Raw genomic sequence first — 19,875 nt, 5'->3', positions numbered from 1 at the left:
GTAAATCAACTTTGGTGTCATATGACCTAAAGGGTACAAGTGTAATTTTGTTATAGTTGATTTTCGATAAAAATAATTATTTTATTTCTTGAAAATATATTGAGATTATAATTTAATATTAAAATTTAAATAAACTAAAAGACTTTGAAAATATTTTTCACCTTTCACCTTCATTCCTTTCAGATAGTTATCTATATATTATAATTAAAATACAATTTAATCGTATCTGTTATTAAAATACAATTTTGTCTCCTATGTTATTATTAAAATAAAATGTAGACTCTATATGAAAAACTAAAATATATTTTGATTAATATATTAAGAACTATTTGAAAAATGAATCAAAGTTGTATTTATAACAAGATTTCCGTTGAAATCATAAATATTTCTACATTTTTGTGATAAATATTTTGTTATATATATATATATATATATATATATATATATATTAAACATAGTACACATCTTATTTCAAAAAATATATTTTACTGGAGATTCCATATTTAACTAATGATAAATTCAAATCATAATATATAAATTCAAATTTTATCTCGTATTGAATGAGGTTTATTATATTCTAATTAAATTTATTAAAACTGTTGTCACTTATTATTAAATTTTTGTTAGATTATTTATAATTATTTAATTTGATATTAGGAGAATCAACGTAAGTATCGTGTTACAAAATATTTAATTTAAATTTCGATTTATGTTTGACTTAGATATATTCCAGTTATATATTTAAGATAAAAGTTGACAAACGATATATCAGTTAATATCATTTCTTGATATATAGTTAATGAAAACTACCGTCTATATCAGTTTTATCTGTTTCCGTTTGCATGTATCAGTTAGTTCGTTACAACTTAATAAATTATTAAGTTACAAATATCATATATATAAATTATTATTTATTATTTGTTGATAAAAAAATTTATACACTTTCTATTTCTATTTCCATTTTTTATTTGCAATACTAATTTTATTCTATGCTAAAACACAAACAAACAATTGGCTATTGGTCATTTGGCATCAGTTCACACTGGACCATCAAATTTTGAACAAATTATATGAAGCGATTTTTATATATAATGTTTTACTTTTCAAGAAGAAAAAGTACACGCATCTTTAAGTCAATTAAAGAAAATTTACACTTAGAAAATAAACAACTTGAAAGTGGAGAATAATGTACAACCTGTGAGATGGCTTTGAATATGGATAGTCAACAATAATTTTCTTTATTACGATATATAAGTCAAATAAAAAAATACTCCTTTAAAGTGATAAATTACACTTTAATAGATTAAATGTGCACTTATTTAACCATCAAATTGAGATAAAGGCAATAGTAAAATCATTTTATACGGAAAATACCCACTAAATCTACACTTTCTGTTCAGCTTTGGAAAACAATTTAAAAGAAGAGTTTAATTTGAATTGATTAATTATGGTTATTATTATAATCGACTATGCTAAAAAAAAATACTTATAATTTGGTTAATGTTTTTGTCACAATGAAAAAAACAACATGATAGTTTCTCAACATCATACGTAAACATCCCATTTGAATGCAATCTTTCTCTAGCATGTCTTGGACTTGGGTATCTCAAGATTAAGAAGAATTTATAATAATATAATAATGATAGTTCTTGTTTTTGTTTTACGTTTTACATTAAAAAATTATATAAATACCCATAATAATAATATGACAACTAATAATGTAGATTTACTTTTGTAATTTTTTTATGCATATTTTTTTGTCGTTTATCTTTATTAACACAACAAACTTTATTGATTTTATGATTTGTAAAGAATTATACAATAGTAACATTTATTTTGATGAAAAATTACAAATAGTCATATTATATAATTATAATATTATAAAATGAAAAAAAACTTGCTTCTATGACTATTTTTTATGTATAAAAAATATTATAAATTATTATTTATGTATATTTTTTGTAACTTTAATATAAATTTTGGCAATTATTTTTTCATTTTAATAATTATTATATAAATTATTTTTTTAATTTTATTTTTTCCGATAATAATAATATTAATAATTCAATGCTTTATTTTAGTTGAAAGAAGAGACAAAAGGAAAAAAAATGGATTGTTAAGTCCAGATATAGAATAAGACAAGTAATAAAAAAAATACAATCATAAATAAGTACAAAATTTTTATATTATTCCAACATATATATAGAGAAGAAAGAAAATTATAAAAAAAAGTATTATTTTCGATTATTAGAAAATAATGTTAGAGTTTGAAATGCGTTGCGTTGGGGTGATACTATAAAATCATCTAACTGAACCTAATTATATTCTACGGGATTTATGGAGTAAACTGAATTGAGTGAAGTTTTGTTCATTACGTTTACCTAAAATAAAGTAAATAATAACTTTACAAATTTCAAACTCAATAAGTTAAATCCAACTTAATTATGTACTAAAAACCTTTACTTAATTTTTTTTCTATAAAAAATTACTTTTACCGTTGATTATATATATATATATATATATATATATATTACAATTAAATACTTCAAAATTGATTATATACATACTTTTACCATTGATTATGTACATATTTTTTTTAATAAGGATTGAGAGACCTAAAATACTTCATTTAATTTAATTTATTTATTTTTATAAAAAAAATTTAAATACTTCATATCACATAATGCCATTACAATAAATATATTTAATCATTAAATATTAAGTGATATGTTTGAAATTATATTTTATCACTATACTGTAAAATTTATTTATGTATTATTTTTATTAAAAAATAAATTTTAAGTTTAACTAAAACTTGTAAAATCAATTTATAAAATAAGTTTTCTATCCAGTTATATCATAAAAAAATATTCTTATCTATAATCGAGATCTTTACCAATTTTAACGTTCTTCTATTTTAAGAATTATTATTTATGTTTATGCTTTAAGCATTGTTATTATTTAATAAATAAAAAAATATTAAAATATTTATGGTGAGGTTTTTCTTATTGTTATTAGAAGTTAAAGAGATAATATTTTTCAATTATGTAATTAAGTACATTGAAAAAATGGACTAGATAAGTAGGTGAGGTAATATAAAATTTGGAAAAATATATTTGTAGCTCTTCTAAAAGTGGTCACTGCATCCACAATGAAAAATAATTTTAAACTCTTCTGATATACAGGATAAAATGATATATATATATATATAATTAATATTTTTTACTTTTATTTACAATGCTGAACATTTTCATACGTTTGTTTAAATTTGTTTGGGTCATTGCTAATGTGATGATGATTGGGTCATTGGTGATTGGGCCTGTAGACCAAACCAAGTCAGGAGAGTTATGATACGCTCAGGTTGTATTGCTAGAAGAGTAATTTTGCAAGCAGAAAAAAAAGGGAGATTTTGTGAAAGTAGTTATTTTGGGAGTATTAAGAAATTAATTTTAAATCCACGTTGACATTATAAAATGGTTTATGTAGTCGTTAAATAGAGAAGTCGAAAAGTCTAAAAGATTGCTAACGCATAAAAATTAAATAAAGTTAAAATAATATAAATAAACAATAAAATAAGATGATATTGTATTAAGACTCAATAAAATAGTTCAAAACATTAATATATATAGTAACGGTAAGGTGTGAAATAATATAAAAGTTCAATCAATCAAGACAAAACTCAACAATGAACATTATAAATAGGTGATCTGTTTAATCGATAAAAAAAGTGTTTTTATCTGATAATTAAGAAATAATTATGACTTTATCATCGAAACACCGGTACACACATTCAACTGAGAGTGAGCCTGAATCCAATAACTGAGTGGTAGTTCAAATCCAGTAGTCGATAGCAAGCTCAAGCCCCATAACCAAGAATCCATGTCAGTTGATTCAAAAACCAAAAACCTAAATAACCAGCAAGAGACCGAGAAGTCGAGAGGAGAAAAAGAAAAAATTAATTGTTTATAAGGTCTTGTAAGAACATTTTATAAAATAAGATCTATATCTATTTATCTGTCATGAAATGTTTTTATCTTTTAAGTGATATGATATTTTCAACACATTTCTTGATGTTTATACCTATCAATTTTAGATTTAAAGTTGAGTTACAAAGAGAGAAAATGTGTGGTGGAAATGGAAGTGAAATGCATGTGAGGGAGACCATCTGAAAGAGAGTCCATTTTGATGGTGTGCATCACTTTCGTAGAGGGATATCCATCTAATCTTGAACAAACATACCCTCATACGGTTTGACTTATTTATAAATTATATGTAACTTTATAATAATCAAAGTAAACTGTTTTTGTAGCTCATTTGTCAAGAGCAAAAACTGCATGCATCGTTTGAAGTCAAAATAACCAAAATTCATACTTAGAAAATAAACAACTTCAACGCACAGAATAGTGCAAAGCCCAACCCATAATCACCGTGAAACCAGAGATTGCTTTGAATGTGAATAGTCAATAAACTTTTTCTTTAATTCATCATCCAAGCAATTGTTACGTTCAATTTTGTGATAGCTGAAAACATAACTTGATATTGTTTATAATTCTTTATTTAAATTAAATAAAAACATTTTTGAAAAATAGAAAAAAATATCTTTTTATTTTCTTCAAAATTTTACCCCTCTAACTGTACTCAATTGAAACACGCTTACTTTTTTACGCATCTGTATCATTTGGTCTTCCATTGTTTTGGGTCAAATGTGTGTCATTGTCCCTAATTTATAAATTGGTCAGTTACTTTCTTTGGTCAAGAGGCTAAGGCATATTTAAAATGCTACAATACTTTAGATTTGACCCACAATTACTAAAGCTAATCCAATACAATTTTCCTTAATCATAACATCCATTTTTATTCACAATTAAAATTGGTGAACACAGGCCAAATATAAATTAAATGACATATAAATTCTTATAAAAAAGATCAGAGATCTTTTATCTACTAGAAATCATAATACTAGGTGTAAACTTCAAAAAATGAATTAATTATTTTTATGAAGAGGATCTCCACAAAGATCTTTATACTTTTCAATGATTTTATAGTTATCCTTCTTTTAATTATTATGAATGGATGGAAGTATATATATATATAATTGAGATGTTAATACTTAATAAGATAATTTTAAATAGGTAGAAATTTACACAAGATTCCATCTATATAAATCACGTTACCTGCTTGTGACAAGTAATTAATGAGTTAAAGTTTTGTAAACGAGTAATTTTGCGTAGTGTGAATTCTCAATTTTTCTCGAGTTAATATCCGTACACTAATGATATATTATAATATTACCCACAAATTAACAAATCAGATCTGAATAACTATCACCATTTCAAATATCCCGTGATTATTAATGAGTTGGGCAATTTGGGAAATTATAAAAATTTATTCAACTTTAAAATTTATTCAACTTTCAATGCAAATCTTCACTCTGAGCTCATCACCAAAGGTAATTCATAAAAGAGAATCATTAACATAACACTATGTTATAGCACCCTTTTCCTTTAATTAACATCTCATCCAACACTTCCATTTCTCACATTATACACACACACACACACACATATATATATATATATATATAATATTTTATTGGATAAAATTTAGATAATATTTTTAACATGATTAATTAATCAAAATTAAAATTTCACATCAATCATGTTGCCAGCAAAATTTATGAATCTGTTTGTTTTTAGGAGGAAAAAGATAAAGAAATGAATAAATCAAAAATTATGAAAAAAATAATGGTTTTTACTTTTTTTTAATGATGTGAAGATTCGTGGAGAAAGTTGATTTTTTTAAATTAATTATAAATAAAAATTATATTTTAATATAAATATAAGTATAATACTTAATATATATTTTTATATTATAATAAAATAAATAATTAAAATAATAAATAAAAAGAAATTTAAATTTAATTATTAATATGTATTATTATTATTATTTATTGATTTTTAATTTATTTTATTTTTAAAATTTTTATATTAAATTATTTATAATTACTTTAAATCTATTATATCTATTAAATCACTCATAAACTTTCATCTAATCATCACATCAATCATAAAATTCAATAAAAAAAATTCACAAATCTACACTAACAAATCACAATCTAAACCATCTCATTTTTTTTTCCTAATCCCAATATAAAGAGAAGATATATGAAAAATAAGGTAAATTATGAAAAGCAAAACTCTTATTTTAGTATAAAACATTAGTGTCAAACCATATGTCTGGTCTCTATTTTATATGTACTGTATTGATAAATTTATTTGACAGGAGATTTTGTGGTCAAGATTAGCAGAACAACTTAGACATTTCAGCACTTTAAAGGCATTAATATTTCTCTGTAACTCTCTCTCTAACGTCAACCATCTCGTCACAGCCAAGTCGAAGTCGAAATCAATTAAACAAGTGGTGAGAGAGTGGGCAATGGGGTCAACCTTTTCAACTTGTTCCCTTTTTCTGAAATTGGTCATTTTTGTATGTGGAGAGATAGACGATGAATTCAGAGATAAGACGAAGAGACAACTAGACAATTCCTTTTCACTCAAAGATGTCAGAAGCATCCACTCCCAATTCCAACTTTCATGGTCAAACCCCTTAGCCTTTGGCCGCCATTATCCTCGCTGTTCAAACTTTTTCGTATAACCAATCTTCAATCATCTCCATCCACAACTACAAACAAAACCCTCCAACATGATCAACCAAAACACCCATTTTTTTATCCTCTCTTCTCCCATCACCCATTCCTGCATCATCATCTTCCACCTCCTTGCCCAAATCACTTCCTCTCAAATCGACCCTAAATTCACTGCATGTGCACCCAAAACCTGCCCCAACAACACCCAAAATATAAGCTTTCCTTTTTACATCCAAGGAACACAAGAGCCTTATTGTGGGAGCCCTGGTTTTGCAATATCTTGTTCTCCACATGGCTTCCCTATCCTCAATCTCTCTCACACCCAATACTTCATTCGTCAAATTTTCTACCAAAACCAATCCCTGCGAGTCTCCAATGCTGCCTTCTCAACTTTGCAATCAAACACCACCAAAGCTTGTCTTGCTCCAACTCAGAATCTCACTCTTCCTCCTACTAACGTGTTACGTGTTGCTCCCAATCAAACGGATGTGGTATTGTTCTACGGCTGTGACGCACCTTCGCTTGACGAGCAGAGAGTTGGGTGTTCTGCAGAAAACGAAACGAGTTCAGTTTTGGCATTGGATAAAAGGGATACAAATATAAGCTTTGTGGCAAAGAATTGCAAGGGTGGGGCGGTGGATACGGTGGTGGAAGATGGATTAGAAGGGGTAGGTGAAGCGTTGAGAAAAGGGTTCTTGCTGTCGTGGACTGCGGGTAACTGCAGCGTCTGCAACAGCACCGGAGGAAGGTGCGGTTTCGATTCAGCTATGTTCACTTTCAGATGTTATTGCACTGACAGAGTTCATTCTGCCAAATGTGGGGATGATCCAGGTCAGTCACTCTTCTTCTCTTGATTAACCTTTTGCACTTTTCCAATTTATTTTTACTGTGAATAGAGTGAATGGATGCCATTTATTTCATTGAAAGACATCGCAACTAAAAAGGGACAACATGCTAACTTCATGTCAATCTGCATAATTGCAGTGTCTACTAAAATATTGAATTTTGGAACTACATTTACCGATTTAATAGATTTGCAAATACTTTGCATTTACAGAACCTAGTTTTTAGACCAAGATTCAGTACTCAAACGTAGTTTTAAGGATAATTAAGCATGTTACAAAAGTGAATTTCCTGTCTGAAAGGAGACTGGAACACTAGAAAAGAAAATAGAAGTGGTATATGTTTGCATTTAGTGTGTCTTCTTGGTTTGTAGCGAGTTGTCTGTGGCAAACAAAACTGCAGAATTGAGACTATGAAACGCAGGTTCAACCTGTAATAGGGTTTAAAATACTACTTCAATCTTCAATGATGATGGGTATGTGAGTGAAGTGAAAATATCTACCCTAAGGTAATAAGTCAAAGCCATAATATTGTGTTAATTATTACTAGAATATTGTTAATGAAAAACATTATTCGTATTGGTTATAACTTAAATTAATGTATCTGCACATGTACCAAAATAAATAATTAATAATGTCAGTACATCTTTGAAATAAAAAAGAGTTCCTTCTGTATCAATAAAATAGTTGACTTAGAACATATTTTGAATATTCCAAACCACTGCTTGGGCTTTAATTTTTTTCTCAATTCCAAGATTGATGCGATATCAATTATTTAGGGTGCTGCTCCCATTGGCTATTTTTCAATGCATATGCATATATCTTGGTATGGGCAATATTATTGAGAAATATGAAGATATTAATAAAAATATGTTAAGGATTATGTACGTCATCAAACATTTTATTGTTTTAGAAACTTACTAAAACACGATCAAGGCTATTAAATTAAACTCTTGTATTTTTAAAAAGTTAACTTTTGTACTATCGAATAAAAAAACACTCGTATAAATATAATTACTTGTATAAATAAAATTGTTGAACAAATTTTTTTTGCTGCGCAAAAACTAATTGGTCGGTCATATAACTTTTTATTTATAAAATGTGAAGTATATTTTTTAAAATAAGCCAATAAGCATAAGTTTCATTAATTATACCAATCTGTTATTACTATTTATTACTGTTGAATAAGCTTTCAAAACCTAGCAAGATGTCAAAAAATATGACAAAATTTTCAAAATATAACCAAAAAAATATTTATTTTCTAGATATTATTTTTAGAGCTCATAAAAATCGGACTTCGTATTGTAATTTGTTTTCCATTTCTCAGAATTTATACTGTATTTAAAAAATCATATTTTTTGTTGTTGCGTACAATAGATATTAAGATGAGTCAACATTTCAACATTTGATTTTCAGTTAAAAATATATTTGTATTTGATACTGCTTTTAATGGAAAAGAACATATGAACTACTTTATAACAATATACTATATATATATATAGTACTTGAGTGGGCCTAATACTGTCAGTTTCACAATAATGGGCCGAAGTTACTAGACTGGGCCACTATTAGGCTGGGATTTGAACTATTAGTTGTAAAATAAATAAAATAAAGAAGTGAGAAAATAGTTTAATTTAAAGTTACGTTGAGAGATTAAATTGGACCTCGTTTAAATATTAAAACTTCAAATCTTTAAAGGATCAAGTTAATTATTTTTTCAGAAAAGGATTAATTAACATTTGATGATTTTAAAGGATTAATTAAGTATCCAGTACGAATGTAATATTGCATAAGATTGATTGGAATTTTGAATTTTTTGTTGTTTATGAAGTCTCAGATGAAAATATTTTATATTGGAAAATAAGGAATTTTTTCAGAAATTCTTCCAATTTAGATCAAAGTACAGTTTTTTTTTTGTTGATGGCTACTAATTTAATTATTCAAGAAGAGCGTTCTCCCTCTTGGTCAGAGTTTGTTATTTAATTTAATTTAATGAAAATCTAAGCATGCATATGTTTGAAAAATCTAGCCGCTTCCCCTTCCCACACGTAAAAGATTTTACATTGTTTATTATCCTTGAGTGTTTTTATTTGATTCAAACTTAAAAGGTTAAATTCTTAATTGAATGTTACTACTAACTATTCATTTTTTTTTGTTAAGAAGTATCGTAAGATATTTATTAATGGATATTTATATCTTTTAACAAGCAATTCATTGTTTGAAGCTCTTCATATGTCATTTTTTGTATTTTTATTCAACATTTTACCATTTTGAAGTGTGAAAGCTGGGATACTTTGCTAACTTTACATCTTAGGGGTATTTATGCTTTATGTTGTGAGGACGGGAAAGTTGACCAGGTTAAGTTTTTTAATTTTTATTTTTGAAGTAAGGGGAGAATAAAATGTGATAGTATTAAAAGAATAGGAGTAATAAAATTTAAAATTTTTAAAATAAAAAACCAAAATAACCTAAAATATGAAAAAAAATAAAAATTTACGACTATTCTATTTAAACAATGTTCTTTTAAGCTAAAATAATTTTATAAAAATGGAAACAAACATCAAATATGTTGATATAACATTTCTCAGATTAATTTAAGGTGTTTTTATGAGTTAAAGTATAATATATATTTAAATTATCATTGACCTCAACATCTAAGTAATGTGGAACTAATGGACATACTAGAACAAGCCCCAATTAAGGTCCAAGGGGAATGAATTCCTCCTACCCCTAGTTGAGGGTTAAGGAAACAATAATTCATCTTTGGAATCTCGTTTTTGTTTTCATAGAGGATGTCAATGTTTCGATTTCAAATTTATTGAGATAACATGGTTAGTAGGGTCAATCACCACATTTGAGATATTATCTCTTTAAAATTCGAAATTCCATTACAGTTTTATCTTAAAAAAACATCTCGATGAGTTAAATGAGAAATATCTCGATGAGTTAAATGAGAAATATGTACTTAAACTATTTTTGACCTCGATTAATAAATAATGTGAAAGTATTAAACTTAAAAAAAAACATGTTTATAAAAGCCCACAAGTGATTTACACTTCCATAATATGTTAAAAAGAACATATACAAATATGATATCAAAACTTTCTTTCTATGTTAGTCTAGAACTACTTATCTGATATGGAATTTTATCTGCTTATATAATCAACTACAATCACTATATAATCACTATTGCTTATATAATCGCTACAATCACAATAAAAAAAAAGAACATTTCATAAATTATCAAGAAAAAGTTGTAGTCAATATACATAATAAGTTAGTCCTATTCAAATAAATTAGATCCAATCAAACCAGCTCTATCTATCTGATCTATTTAAAACATTATTAATTTAAAAACCTCAACTCTAAATAAGAGACTTGTCAAAGATTTATATTAAATATGTTTAACTAGAGATTATTACCCAAAAAATACTTTTGGTGTACGGACACCAATTTTACAAATTGGTTCAATATACCATAACACATAATAGTAGGTATCTCACCTCAAATAATCTAATCCAAAATAACATAACATATTCAATTAAATACACTTACACATAATTACTAAATACAAGTTAAAGAATCTCAAATATTACATTATTAAACAATTACACATATACACATTTTAATTGAACACAAACCTGCATTAGCTTAACTTCCATTCCATTCATCAAATCACATTTCAACACTGTCAATTTCATATATATAAATATTTTTAATTATTATATACAAATCATATATCCCAAATATATTTACCATTTTGAGTTATATTTACCATCTTAAAACGAAGTACAATTCACTCAACACATTAAATTAGAAATTAGTCCATTACCATCTTAAATTAAAAATTAGTCCATTAACGTGGATTTGAGATTTGTTGGAAGAATTTGTTAATTCTGTTGTACAAATAATTATTCGCTCAGTGAAATGCACTTAGAAATCATCTTTTTGTTTTCGAGTTGAGATTAGATGAGCAAAATTTCATCCATTAGACAAATTTTGCAAAACCAATTTTGTAGAATTCACATAATAGATTCACAACCAATAAATATTTATTTATGAAAATTAAAAAAAAAATATTTATTTTAAAATTAGAATAGAATTTAACAGTCTTAAGAGAAGTAAATTTAACTTCCTATTGTTATAATTATTAAAACAGAGCAACTCATGTTACTCCCCATTAATGGCCTAGTGGCGGAACAGATCTAACACTTTCTGTGAAGACTACTTTCTTCACGGAACAGTTCTAACATTTAATGTCACTATCCCTTCATTTTTCCTCACACCTATAATGGATGGAGTTTGGGTATAAAATCTTCAAACTAACGTGTTTCTTAGGGTAATTTATATTATGCTATACCTTTTTCATTTCTTCTCCATTTTTCCTTCTCTGTCCGCATCTATCAAACATATCATAAAAAAATAAATAGAGTTTATATTATACACAAATAAATATTTCAAATCTTAAAAACACTAAAACAATCTGTTTCACATCCCCTGTGGTGTGTGAAATAAAGAGATATAAAAAGGAAGAAAAGAAAAAAAAGAGAAGATTTCGTGGTAAAAGAAAGATCGCAAAATATATTAAAAAATGAAAAAAAAGTCACCTTAAGAGAATTGACGTTTTAAATTGAAAATCATCTTGCTGGGTATCAAAATTTTCCTATTAGATAAGATGGGACCACGCAAGATAAACATGAAATGGAGAAGCAAATAAATAATAAATAATAAGTGGAAACTGTTTGTCTCACTCACATTGCCGTAAAAGATGGCAAGTCACTTGAAAAAGGATAAATAAAGAGACTTTTCTTTCCGTTTATGTTTTTTATGGACTTGAACAGCAGATTGTCAGAGAAACTACCATGATAACTTATACAAGGCTTAATTATACTTATAGTTATCTTATTAAAGTTTATGCACAATTTTATTTCTGTTGAGACAAGTATGAATGATCTCAAATGGTTGAGAATAAGTGTACTCTTAATTCTATAATAAATATTTGTTTTCTATTAAAGATATTTCCTGATTTGTGCTGAAAGTACCTTTAATCTCACGATAGACGATCGTTTATAGACGCATGATGCTACAATTTTGAAATAGAGTAGTAGCAAACTGGTTGAAAATGGTGATAGGAGAAATGAGAAGGAGGGTGGGTGCAAAGAGATTTGAAGTCAGTGATTATGACAGCGAACGCGTTTTCTCTATGGCCTCGTTGACTGGTCATGTTGAACTAAAGTGTGAACCTAACCGCTTAAAAGGACCTAACCGCTCCTTAACCTTGTCTTATTATTTCTCACACTCTTTCAACGTCATTTAGTGCTGTTTTTTCCTACCTCTTTTTAAGTGTTTCAACCTCATTGGCCTCACTGCATTTCCAAACTCTTCTCCACTCTGGACCCCATCTCTCACACTTGTCCTATTTTTTTTAATCTTCTCATTACCATGCACACAAGTGCTTTTCATTCTGCTTTTTGTCTCTTACACGGTTTAAAGCCTCCAGGACCACACAAGTTTGGGTTTTGAAGCAGAGTAAGTTGAGTGATTGTAAAGAATGAACAGACAAGTCAAGTCTTTGCGCTTGTGTCGAAAGTCCTAAGAATTGGTCTCACTCCTCTAAGGGCTACATATGTACGTATGTATGAATGTCTTGGTTTCACACTCCCTCTTCCATGGAAACTTTTTCAAGGAGTTCCGTGAATTCCTACTCATTTTCTAATTCAACTCACGTATCAAGCGCTTCAAGTGGTGTTTTATTGGAAAGAGTGTAAAAGCAAGTAAGACAAACTTCTGCTAGTTATATGCTATTTTGCTCACAGACGTAGTGTGCGATTGAAGAAGCATGAGTCGGGTTCATCAATTTATATCACTGCTTTTGTTTTCTATGTTTCTGGCACTTCTCTTGGCGGCTGGTGACCAAGGAACGTGTCCACCTTTATTTCAATGTGGATATCTTACCAATTTCACTTTCCCTTTTACTACAACTGAACGCCAAGACTGTGGCTTCTTGTCCATACGAAATTGTGATGATCCTGATCCACATAAGATCAAATTTCTCCAATTACCACCAAATGGAAAATTGTTTCAAGTTATACGCATAGCTCAGGTTCAGCTTCTGACTAGCCCTTCTACTCATTTCTCAACTTTGCAATTTAGAGACGAACATTTCTATGACCTTCTGCAGAACCGAAGTTGTGAAGCTTTCAGAAAAAATTATACTCTTCCTCATATTTCTGACTTTGCTGCTTTAACATTGGCACACACCGCAACTCTAGTGTTGTGCAACCACACCCTCCATGTCAACCCTCCCACAAATATAAATATAAGCAAGTATAATTGCAGTGACTACGATCTCTACTACAATTTCAAGACACATGACGATAAGTCTTCTTTCAAAGCATGTAAAAAGATCCAGCTTCCTATTAAAGACTTGCCTGACGCCACTGACCCATTTAGTTTCATAACTGGGGATGTCACTATTCAAGTGGAATTAACAGATAATTGTTCAGATTGCTACTATCGCCAAGGAGGGCAGTGTCAACTTGACAGCAGAGAAAATTTTTGTTGTGGCAATGGTATAGTACAACAAAAACCCTGGAAACACAAGCACCCATGAATGCAATGCACTAATACTTGTTGCTTCTATCCACTTTTCACATTGTAGGTTCTTAAATGTTTTCTTCACAGTTTACTTTTCTGTAAAATGCCCCTAGCCCAGTTCCTTCTCCTATATCATAAACAGAATCAAACAGCTCAAAGAGAAGTGACCTTGATGCGCCTAATCCATGTTCTCTCCTTTTATTAAAATTTCAAATCTAGAATTTAGTACACTTAGATTGAAAGAGCTCAGTTGCTTTGATTGTTTGTCTAATGTCTAATATTTTTTGGTGCAACACCAACCATTAACGTGCTATATTTTTCTCTGCATAAATGTATCTCCGCACTTCAAATCTGTGCTGTTTTGCTAAAATGTTTCTTGTAATTGCTGCAGTTCCGAAAAAAGGGTTGCGTGGGAATGCCAGACTGGCTTTAGGTAATGAACTGTTTACATAACTTGATATTCCTTTTCAAATTTGTGATTTCAAAATCGTTGATCCTTAGTGTCAAAGTTCATCAGTGTGTTGAATAAAGAGGATCTGTCAATTTCTTTTTTTCTACCCAGAATGATGAAAATTTCTTTAAAATTTTGTATAGCTCAATCAAAGCTAATTTCAATCTCTCAAGACAGTAGCAGCAGTCATGCACTCTGTTGTGTCTCTCAGTATCTTCAATTGATATTTTCTCTTGGGTCGTTTTCACAGGTTTAGGTATTGGAATCCCATGCATGATGCTAATTGGATTATTGTTTTTCTTTCTACGCTACAAACGAAAACATGCTACCTCAGGTGGACATATGGAGTCAAAAGATTCTTATTCTGATTCATCCTCGATTCTTGATCGAGCAAGTAGTGGCGAATACTTTGGAGTTCCACTCTTCTCTTACGCGCAGCTTAAAGAAGTCACAAACAATTTCGACCACACTCAGGAACTTGGAGATGGAGGCTTCGGCACTGTCTACTACGGTAAGTTACTTTATCAAACATTACACAATTCATTGATAGTTTGACACACAACACTTTATTGTATAGTTTAGAACTTGTACATGATCCATGATCCAGAACTTTGATCTCTGAAAAAATGATCTCATTACATATAAGGTGAAAATTGGATAGAACTTTGAAAGTTTGAAGATGAATTAAACAATGAATATACAGCAGAGTGTGCTTGGACAAACTTATTCATAAACATCTGTAAAGGAAAAACTAAAACTAGTTTTTTCCTAAGCTAAAATTAGTTCAACTGTTCAATATTTCTCATGTAATTCTTATTGTAACACTTATCCATTGAAATGAAAATGCAGGGAAACTCCCAGATGGAAGGGAAGTTGCGGTGAAACGGTTATACGAGCACAACTGGAGGCGAGTAGAACAGTTCATGAACGAAGTTAAGATCCTCACACGTTTGCGTCACAAGAATCTCGTGTCACTCTACGGCTGCACTTCTCGGCACAGCCGTGAACTCCTCCTTGTGTACGAATACATTTCAAACGGCACCGTAGCATGTCATCTCCACGGTGGATTAGCCAAGCCTGGCTTGCTACCATGGCCTACACGTATGAAAATTGCCATAGAAACTGCCAGTGCATTGGCTTATCTCCACGCCTCCGACATCATCCACCGTGACGTGAAAACAAACAACATTCTCCTGGACAACAACTTCGGTGTCAAGGTAGCAGATTTTGGTCTTTCAAGAGATTTCCCGAACGATGCCACACATGTCTCCACAGCCCCACAAGGGTCCCCGGGTTACCTTGACCCTGAATATTACAGCCGGTACCAGCTCACTGGCAAGAGTGATGTGTATAGTTTTGGGGTTGTGCTTATTGAGCTGATATCATCCAAGCCTGCTGTTGATTTGAACAGGAGCAGGGACGAGATTAACTTGTCAAATCTAGCAGTAAGGAAGATTCAAGAATGTGCAATTGGTGAACTTGTAGATCCTTGCCTTGGGTTTGATTCGGACAGTGGGGTTAAAGGGATGATAATATCAGTGGCAGGGTTGGCTTTACAGTGTTTGCAGGGAGAAACGGAGTTGAGACCTTCGATGGATGAGGTGTTGCATGAACTGCAGAGAATTAAGAGTGGGAAGGATGAGATAGATGTTGATAATGTTGGAGTTTCAGATGCAACACCAGCAGCTTCACCCGAGTGGGATGAAGTTGGACTGTTGAAGAGTATGAAGCCTACTTCCCCAGACACTGTCACTGATAAATGGGAAAGTAAATGTACTACACCTAATGCAAGTGGCTAATCACTTGCTCTATCATTATTCCTCCATAATCCCATTTTACCATGCTCATTATTTGTTGAGTCACAGCATCGCTTGTTTAATTGTGAAGAGAGAGAATGATTATTTACAGGGCACATTCTTGTCCTGCAAAGAGTTCAGGTAAGGCTACATCAGTAGATACAAATATTACAAAATTCTGTACAAAAAGATATGGAAAAAGAGTAAGTTATAGGCACACGTTTGCTAGGCTGTTCTACGAGTTTCACATAACACTGGATTTTTTTTTAATAAATTGATATAGACACTGTTTATATGTTTTTTTAATCTAAATCTATTACCCAAATCTAATTAAATACTTTGGTACATGGAAAACTGATTATAATTTCGAATCTTATCTATTAACTATGATAAATATGAAGTTAGGACAAGTAACTTCAAGAGAACAATCAAAGATTGAGCTGCTACCAGATGTATGTATGCTTCCTATAAGTCTCTATAATAAGTGAGTTTGTTTCCTTATTGTGGTACAATGTCTCCATCTTGTACATAACCAGACCATATCAGTGAGACATTCCTTGATTATAGTAATTTTGTTGGGTTACCTAACACACTTAAGTTGAGAACAAGAAAAATATAAATTAAAACTATTATTTAAAATAATCACTATAAGAAAATCATGAAATATAAATTAATTTTTAGAGACTAAAATAATTAGTTACAATATTAACTAAATTAGAGACTATTTTTAGAAACTAAAAAAAATATTTTTAAATTAGTTTTTATTATTGTTAAATAGTTTCTAAGGTATCTAGCAACCGAGATTTTTACTACCAAATTTAGAAACTAAATAATTGGTAGTTAAAACCTGGTTGATAATTAAATACAAATTTAAAAACTATTTAATAATAATAGAAATTAATTTAAAAATCAATATTTTTTTAATTTTTAAAATAGTCTCTAATTTAGTTACTATTGTAACTAATTATTTTGGTATCTAAAAATTTGTTTTTATTTCATGATTTTCTTGTAGTGAATATAAACATTAAATAACTTTTTAAAAAATTATGTAAATAAAGAGAGATAAAACTAAATAAAAATAGACAAGAAATAAATATTTTTGATTTTTTTTTCATTTCTTCCTTTCCAATTGTTTAATTTCTACAGTTTAATTTTTTTTTTCCTTAACTCTTTATACCCAGAAACATCTTATTTGATTCTAAAAAATAATTTTTAATGCTTTTTAGTTTTTCACAAGAAGTAAAATAAAACAAAATAAAATAACATGAGACATTAAAATGATTAAAAAAATACATAAAAACAAAAGTAAAATGAAAGTGATATATATACAGCGATTAATTCTTTTAAAAACTTTAAAGTCTACCTTTTATAAAAATTAACTAAAAAACACAGTTTATGTTTTAAAAAATCATTTAAAATGAGAAAATAAAATTGTATTCTTGTCATCTGAGATTGAGAAAAAAAACTGAAAGAAAGTAAAAAAAAAATCTCATATTTTGGTGAGAGTATTTCATAAGAATAATATTTATACATCAAAATAAAATTTCATACAAAATACATAAAAATATGATTAAAAATAAATTTATACGATTTTAATAGTTTTTTAAAATTTAAATTTAATATTATTAATTTTTATTCTCTGAAAAAGATTCTCATAGTTTTTATTAAATACCATAAAGATGTGATGTAATAGTTGACGTAAGTATAATAACTTTTGTCATCTAAACATAGACATTTTGACAATATTATATAACTATTTGACAACTAATTATAGTAATATAATAATATAGATATCTAAATTAATTAGGAAATTTTAAATATTACGTTATTATAATAAAGTTACGAAATAGTTGTATATACAGTAAGAATTCTCAAAATATCATTGTGCATTTTGTAATATTACATTCAACTTTTTGATTAAAAAAATAACTCAAAACAACTACTTCACAATATTGACTTTTAGCATCGAGTTTATTTTCTTTTTTAAATTGAATGATTTACATAATATACTAATATTATTTATTTTTGTTTGTTTGATGAATGATTTTTGTTATATTATAGTTCATACAAAAGATATTTCTAATTTTTTTTTATCATTAAAATAATTATCAATAATTTATTCTTAACCACCAATATTTTTTATTTTATGAAATGAAATATAAATGTACTTTAACTAGTAATAAAAAATAGATTATATATTTTATTAAAATAAAAAATATTGTATTCAAAATAATTCTCCTGCAAAATAATAATACAATACTATACTATTTAAACATTTATGTATTCTCTTTAAAAAAGAAACATCTTTTTAACTGTTGATTGAAAATGTTTCATAAAAAAAGACTAATTTATGTTAAAACTAAGATTCTGGTAATGTAAGAGATGATTACAGTTTCCTTTTATACTTTCATAAACATGTAAGTTTTCATAAAAATAATTTTCTTATTATATATTGTTTTTAAATACACCAATATTTATAAAATAATACATTAATATTACTATAAATCTAGGCGATGTATGGATAAATTTATTCATCCACACTTCTACCGAAATAATGGTAATACTATTTTTAAATAATTTTTAATTAATAAATAAAATAAATTAAGAATAGACTTATAATATATTAATTTTTAGTATTTTTAACATGTTTTATATTTAATAAGATATTATTTCCAAATTTTATATAGTTATATTGAATGAGATAATTAGAATATTATGGTCTACTTACAATATTAAAATTTTCTTTACAATGTCAGAAATTATATGGTTAGGTTCGAGTTTCTATCATATCATATCAAGTTAGTTAAATTCAAAGGAACTTATCGAAAAATCTTTGTACCAATGCTCTGAAATTCTCTTCTCATTTCCTTCCTGAGAAATCCTGAAATGATGAAATGTGCTTCAGACTTTGTCAACACGCGTTTTCTACAACATCTATACTCATACTTATGCTTCTACCCTCAGTTTCACACAATTCTTTCTCACCATCCTCACAACCCAATTCCACTTTCTGTTTCATTACCACATGTGCTAAATTTAACTTCCTTTTCTAGTTATTCAGCAAAAATTTCACACTCTACTTTTAACTGTTTTTAATTATTAGTAAATACTGACATTCAAAGTTCCACCTTTGAACTTTAAACTGGAAAATGTGTTGATTTTGGAAGTCAATTCCAGTCTTGTGTTGGTGCGAATATACTGTATAGGGTCAATAGGAGAAATTGACCGGAAAACTTAGTGGGTCAGTTTTCATTCTAGTAATGATGAAGAAAATAACATGTTTGTGTTTGAAAGGGGTTAAGAGAGTTCTACCAAACAATTGATTCTATTTTTTCTTTCAGCTTTTGTTGTTTTTATTCCTTTCGCGTTTCCGTGGATTCTCGGTAAAAAGGTGTATTTATAGAAGTTTTAAGTTTTTTTTTTTTCATGTTGAAGTGAATATTCGGTATTTGGGTATTTGAGTGTTGTTAATGCTATAATAAGAACATATTTTTGTTTTGTCTAATGAAATTAACTGATTGATTGCAGATTCCTTTTTATGTT

At 28.3% G+C, this 19,875-nt stretch overlaps 1 protein-coding gene across 4 annotated transcripts; it reads left to right on the top strand.

The window, feature by feature from the left end:
* The first annotated feature begins 6,437 nt into the window (after nt 1-6,437).
* On the top strand, nt 6,438-16,638 carry LOC137827659 (LEAF RUST 10 DISEASE-RESISTANCE LOCUS RECEPTOR-LIKE PROTEIN KINASE-like 1.1). 4 transcript variants are annotated; one of them, XM_068633881.2, is made up of 4 exons: nt 6,438-7,477; nt 14,477-14,518; nt 14,787-15,047; nt 15,386-16,638. In XM_068633881.2, exons 1-4 carry the CDS (start codon nt 6,703-6,705, stop codon nt 16,333-16,335), a joined length of 2,028 nt encoding a protein of 675 aa, XP_068489982.2. In that variant the 5' UTR covers nt 6,438-6,702; the 3' UTR covers nt 16,336-16,638. The 4 variants fall into 4 exon arrangements, with proteins under 4 accessions (XP_068489982.2, XP_068489987.2, XP_068489984.2 ...); XM_068633886.2 differs by lacking the exon at nt 6,438-7,477 and adding an exon at nt 13,003-13,262; XM_068633883.2 differs by lacking the exon at nt 6,438-7,477 and adding an exon at nt 13,003-14,060.
* Nucleotides 16,639-19,875: the final 3,237 nt, after the last annotated feature.

The sequence above is a fragment of the Phaseolus vulgaris genome, chromosome 7 (genome assembly GCF_051622355.1).
Source record: "Phaseolus vulgaris cultivar YP4 chromosome 7, ASM5162235v1, whole genome shotgun sequence".
Classification (NCBI taxonomy): Eukaryota; Viridiplantae; Streptophyta; class Magnoliopsida; order Fabales; family Fabaceae; genus Phaseolus; species Phaseolus vulgaris.
This window is presented reverse-complemented; position numbering and strand designations above follow the sequence as displayed.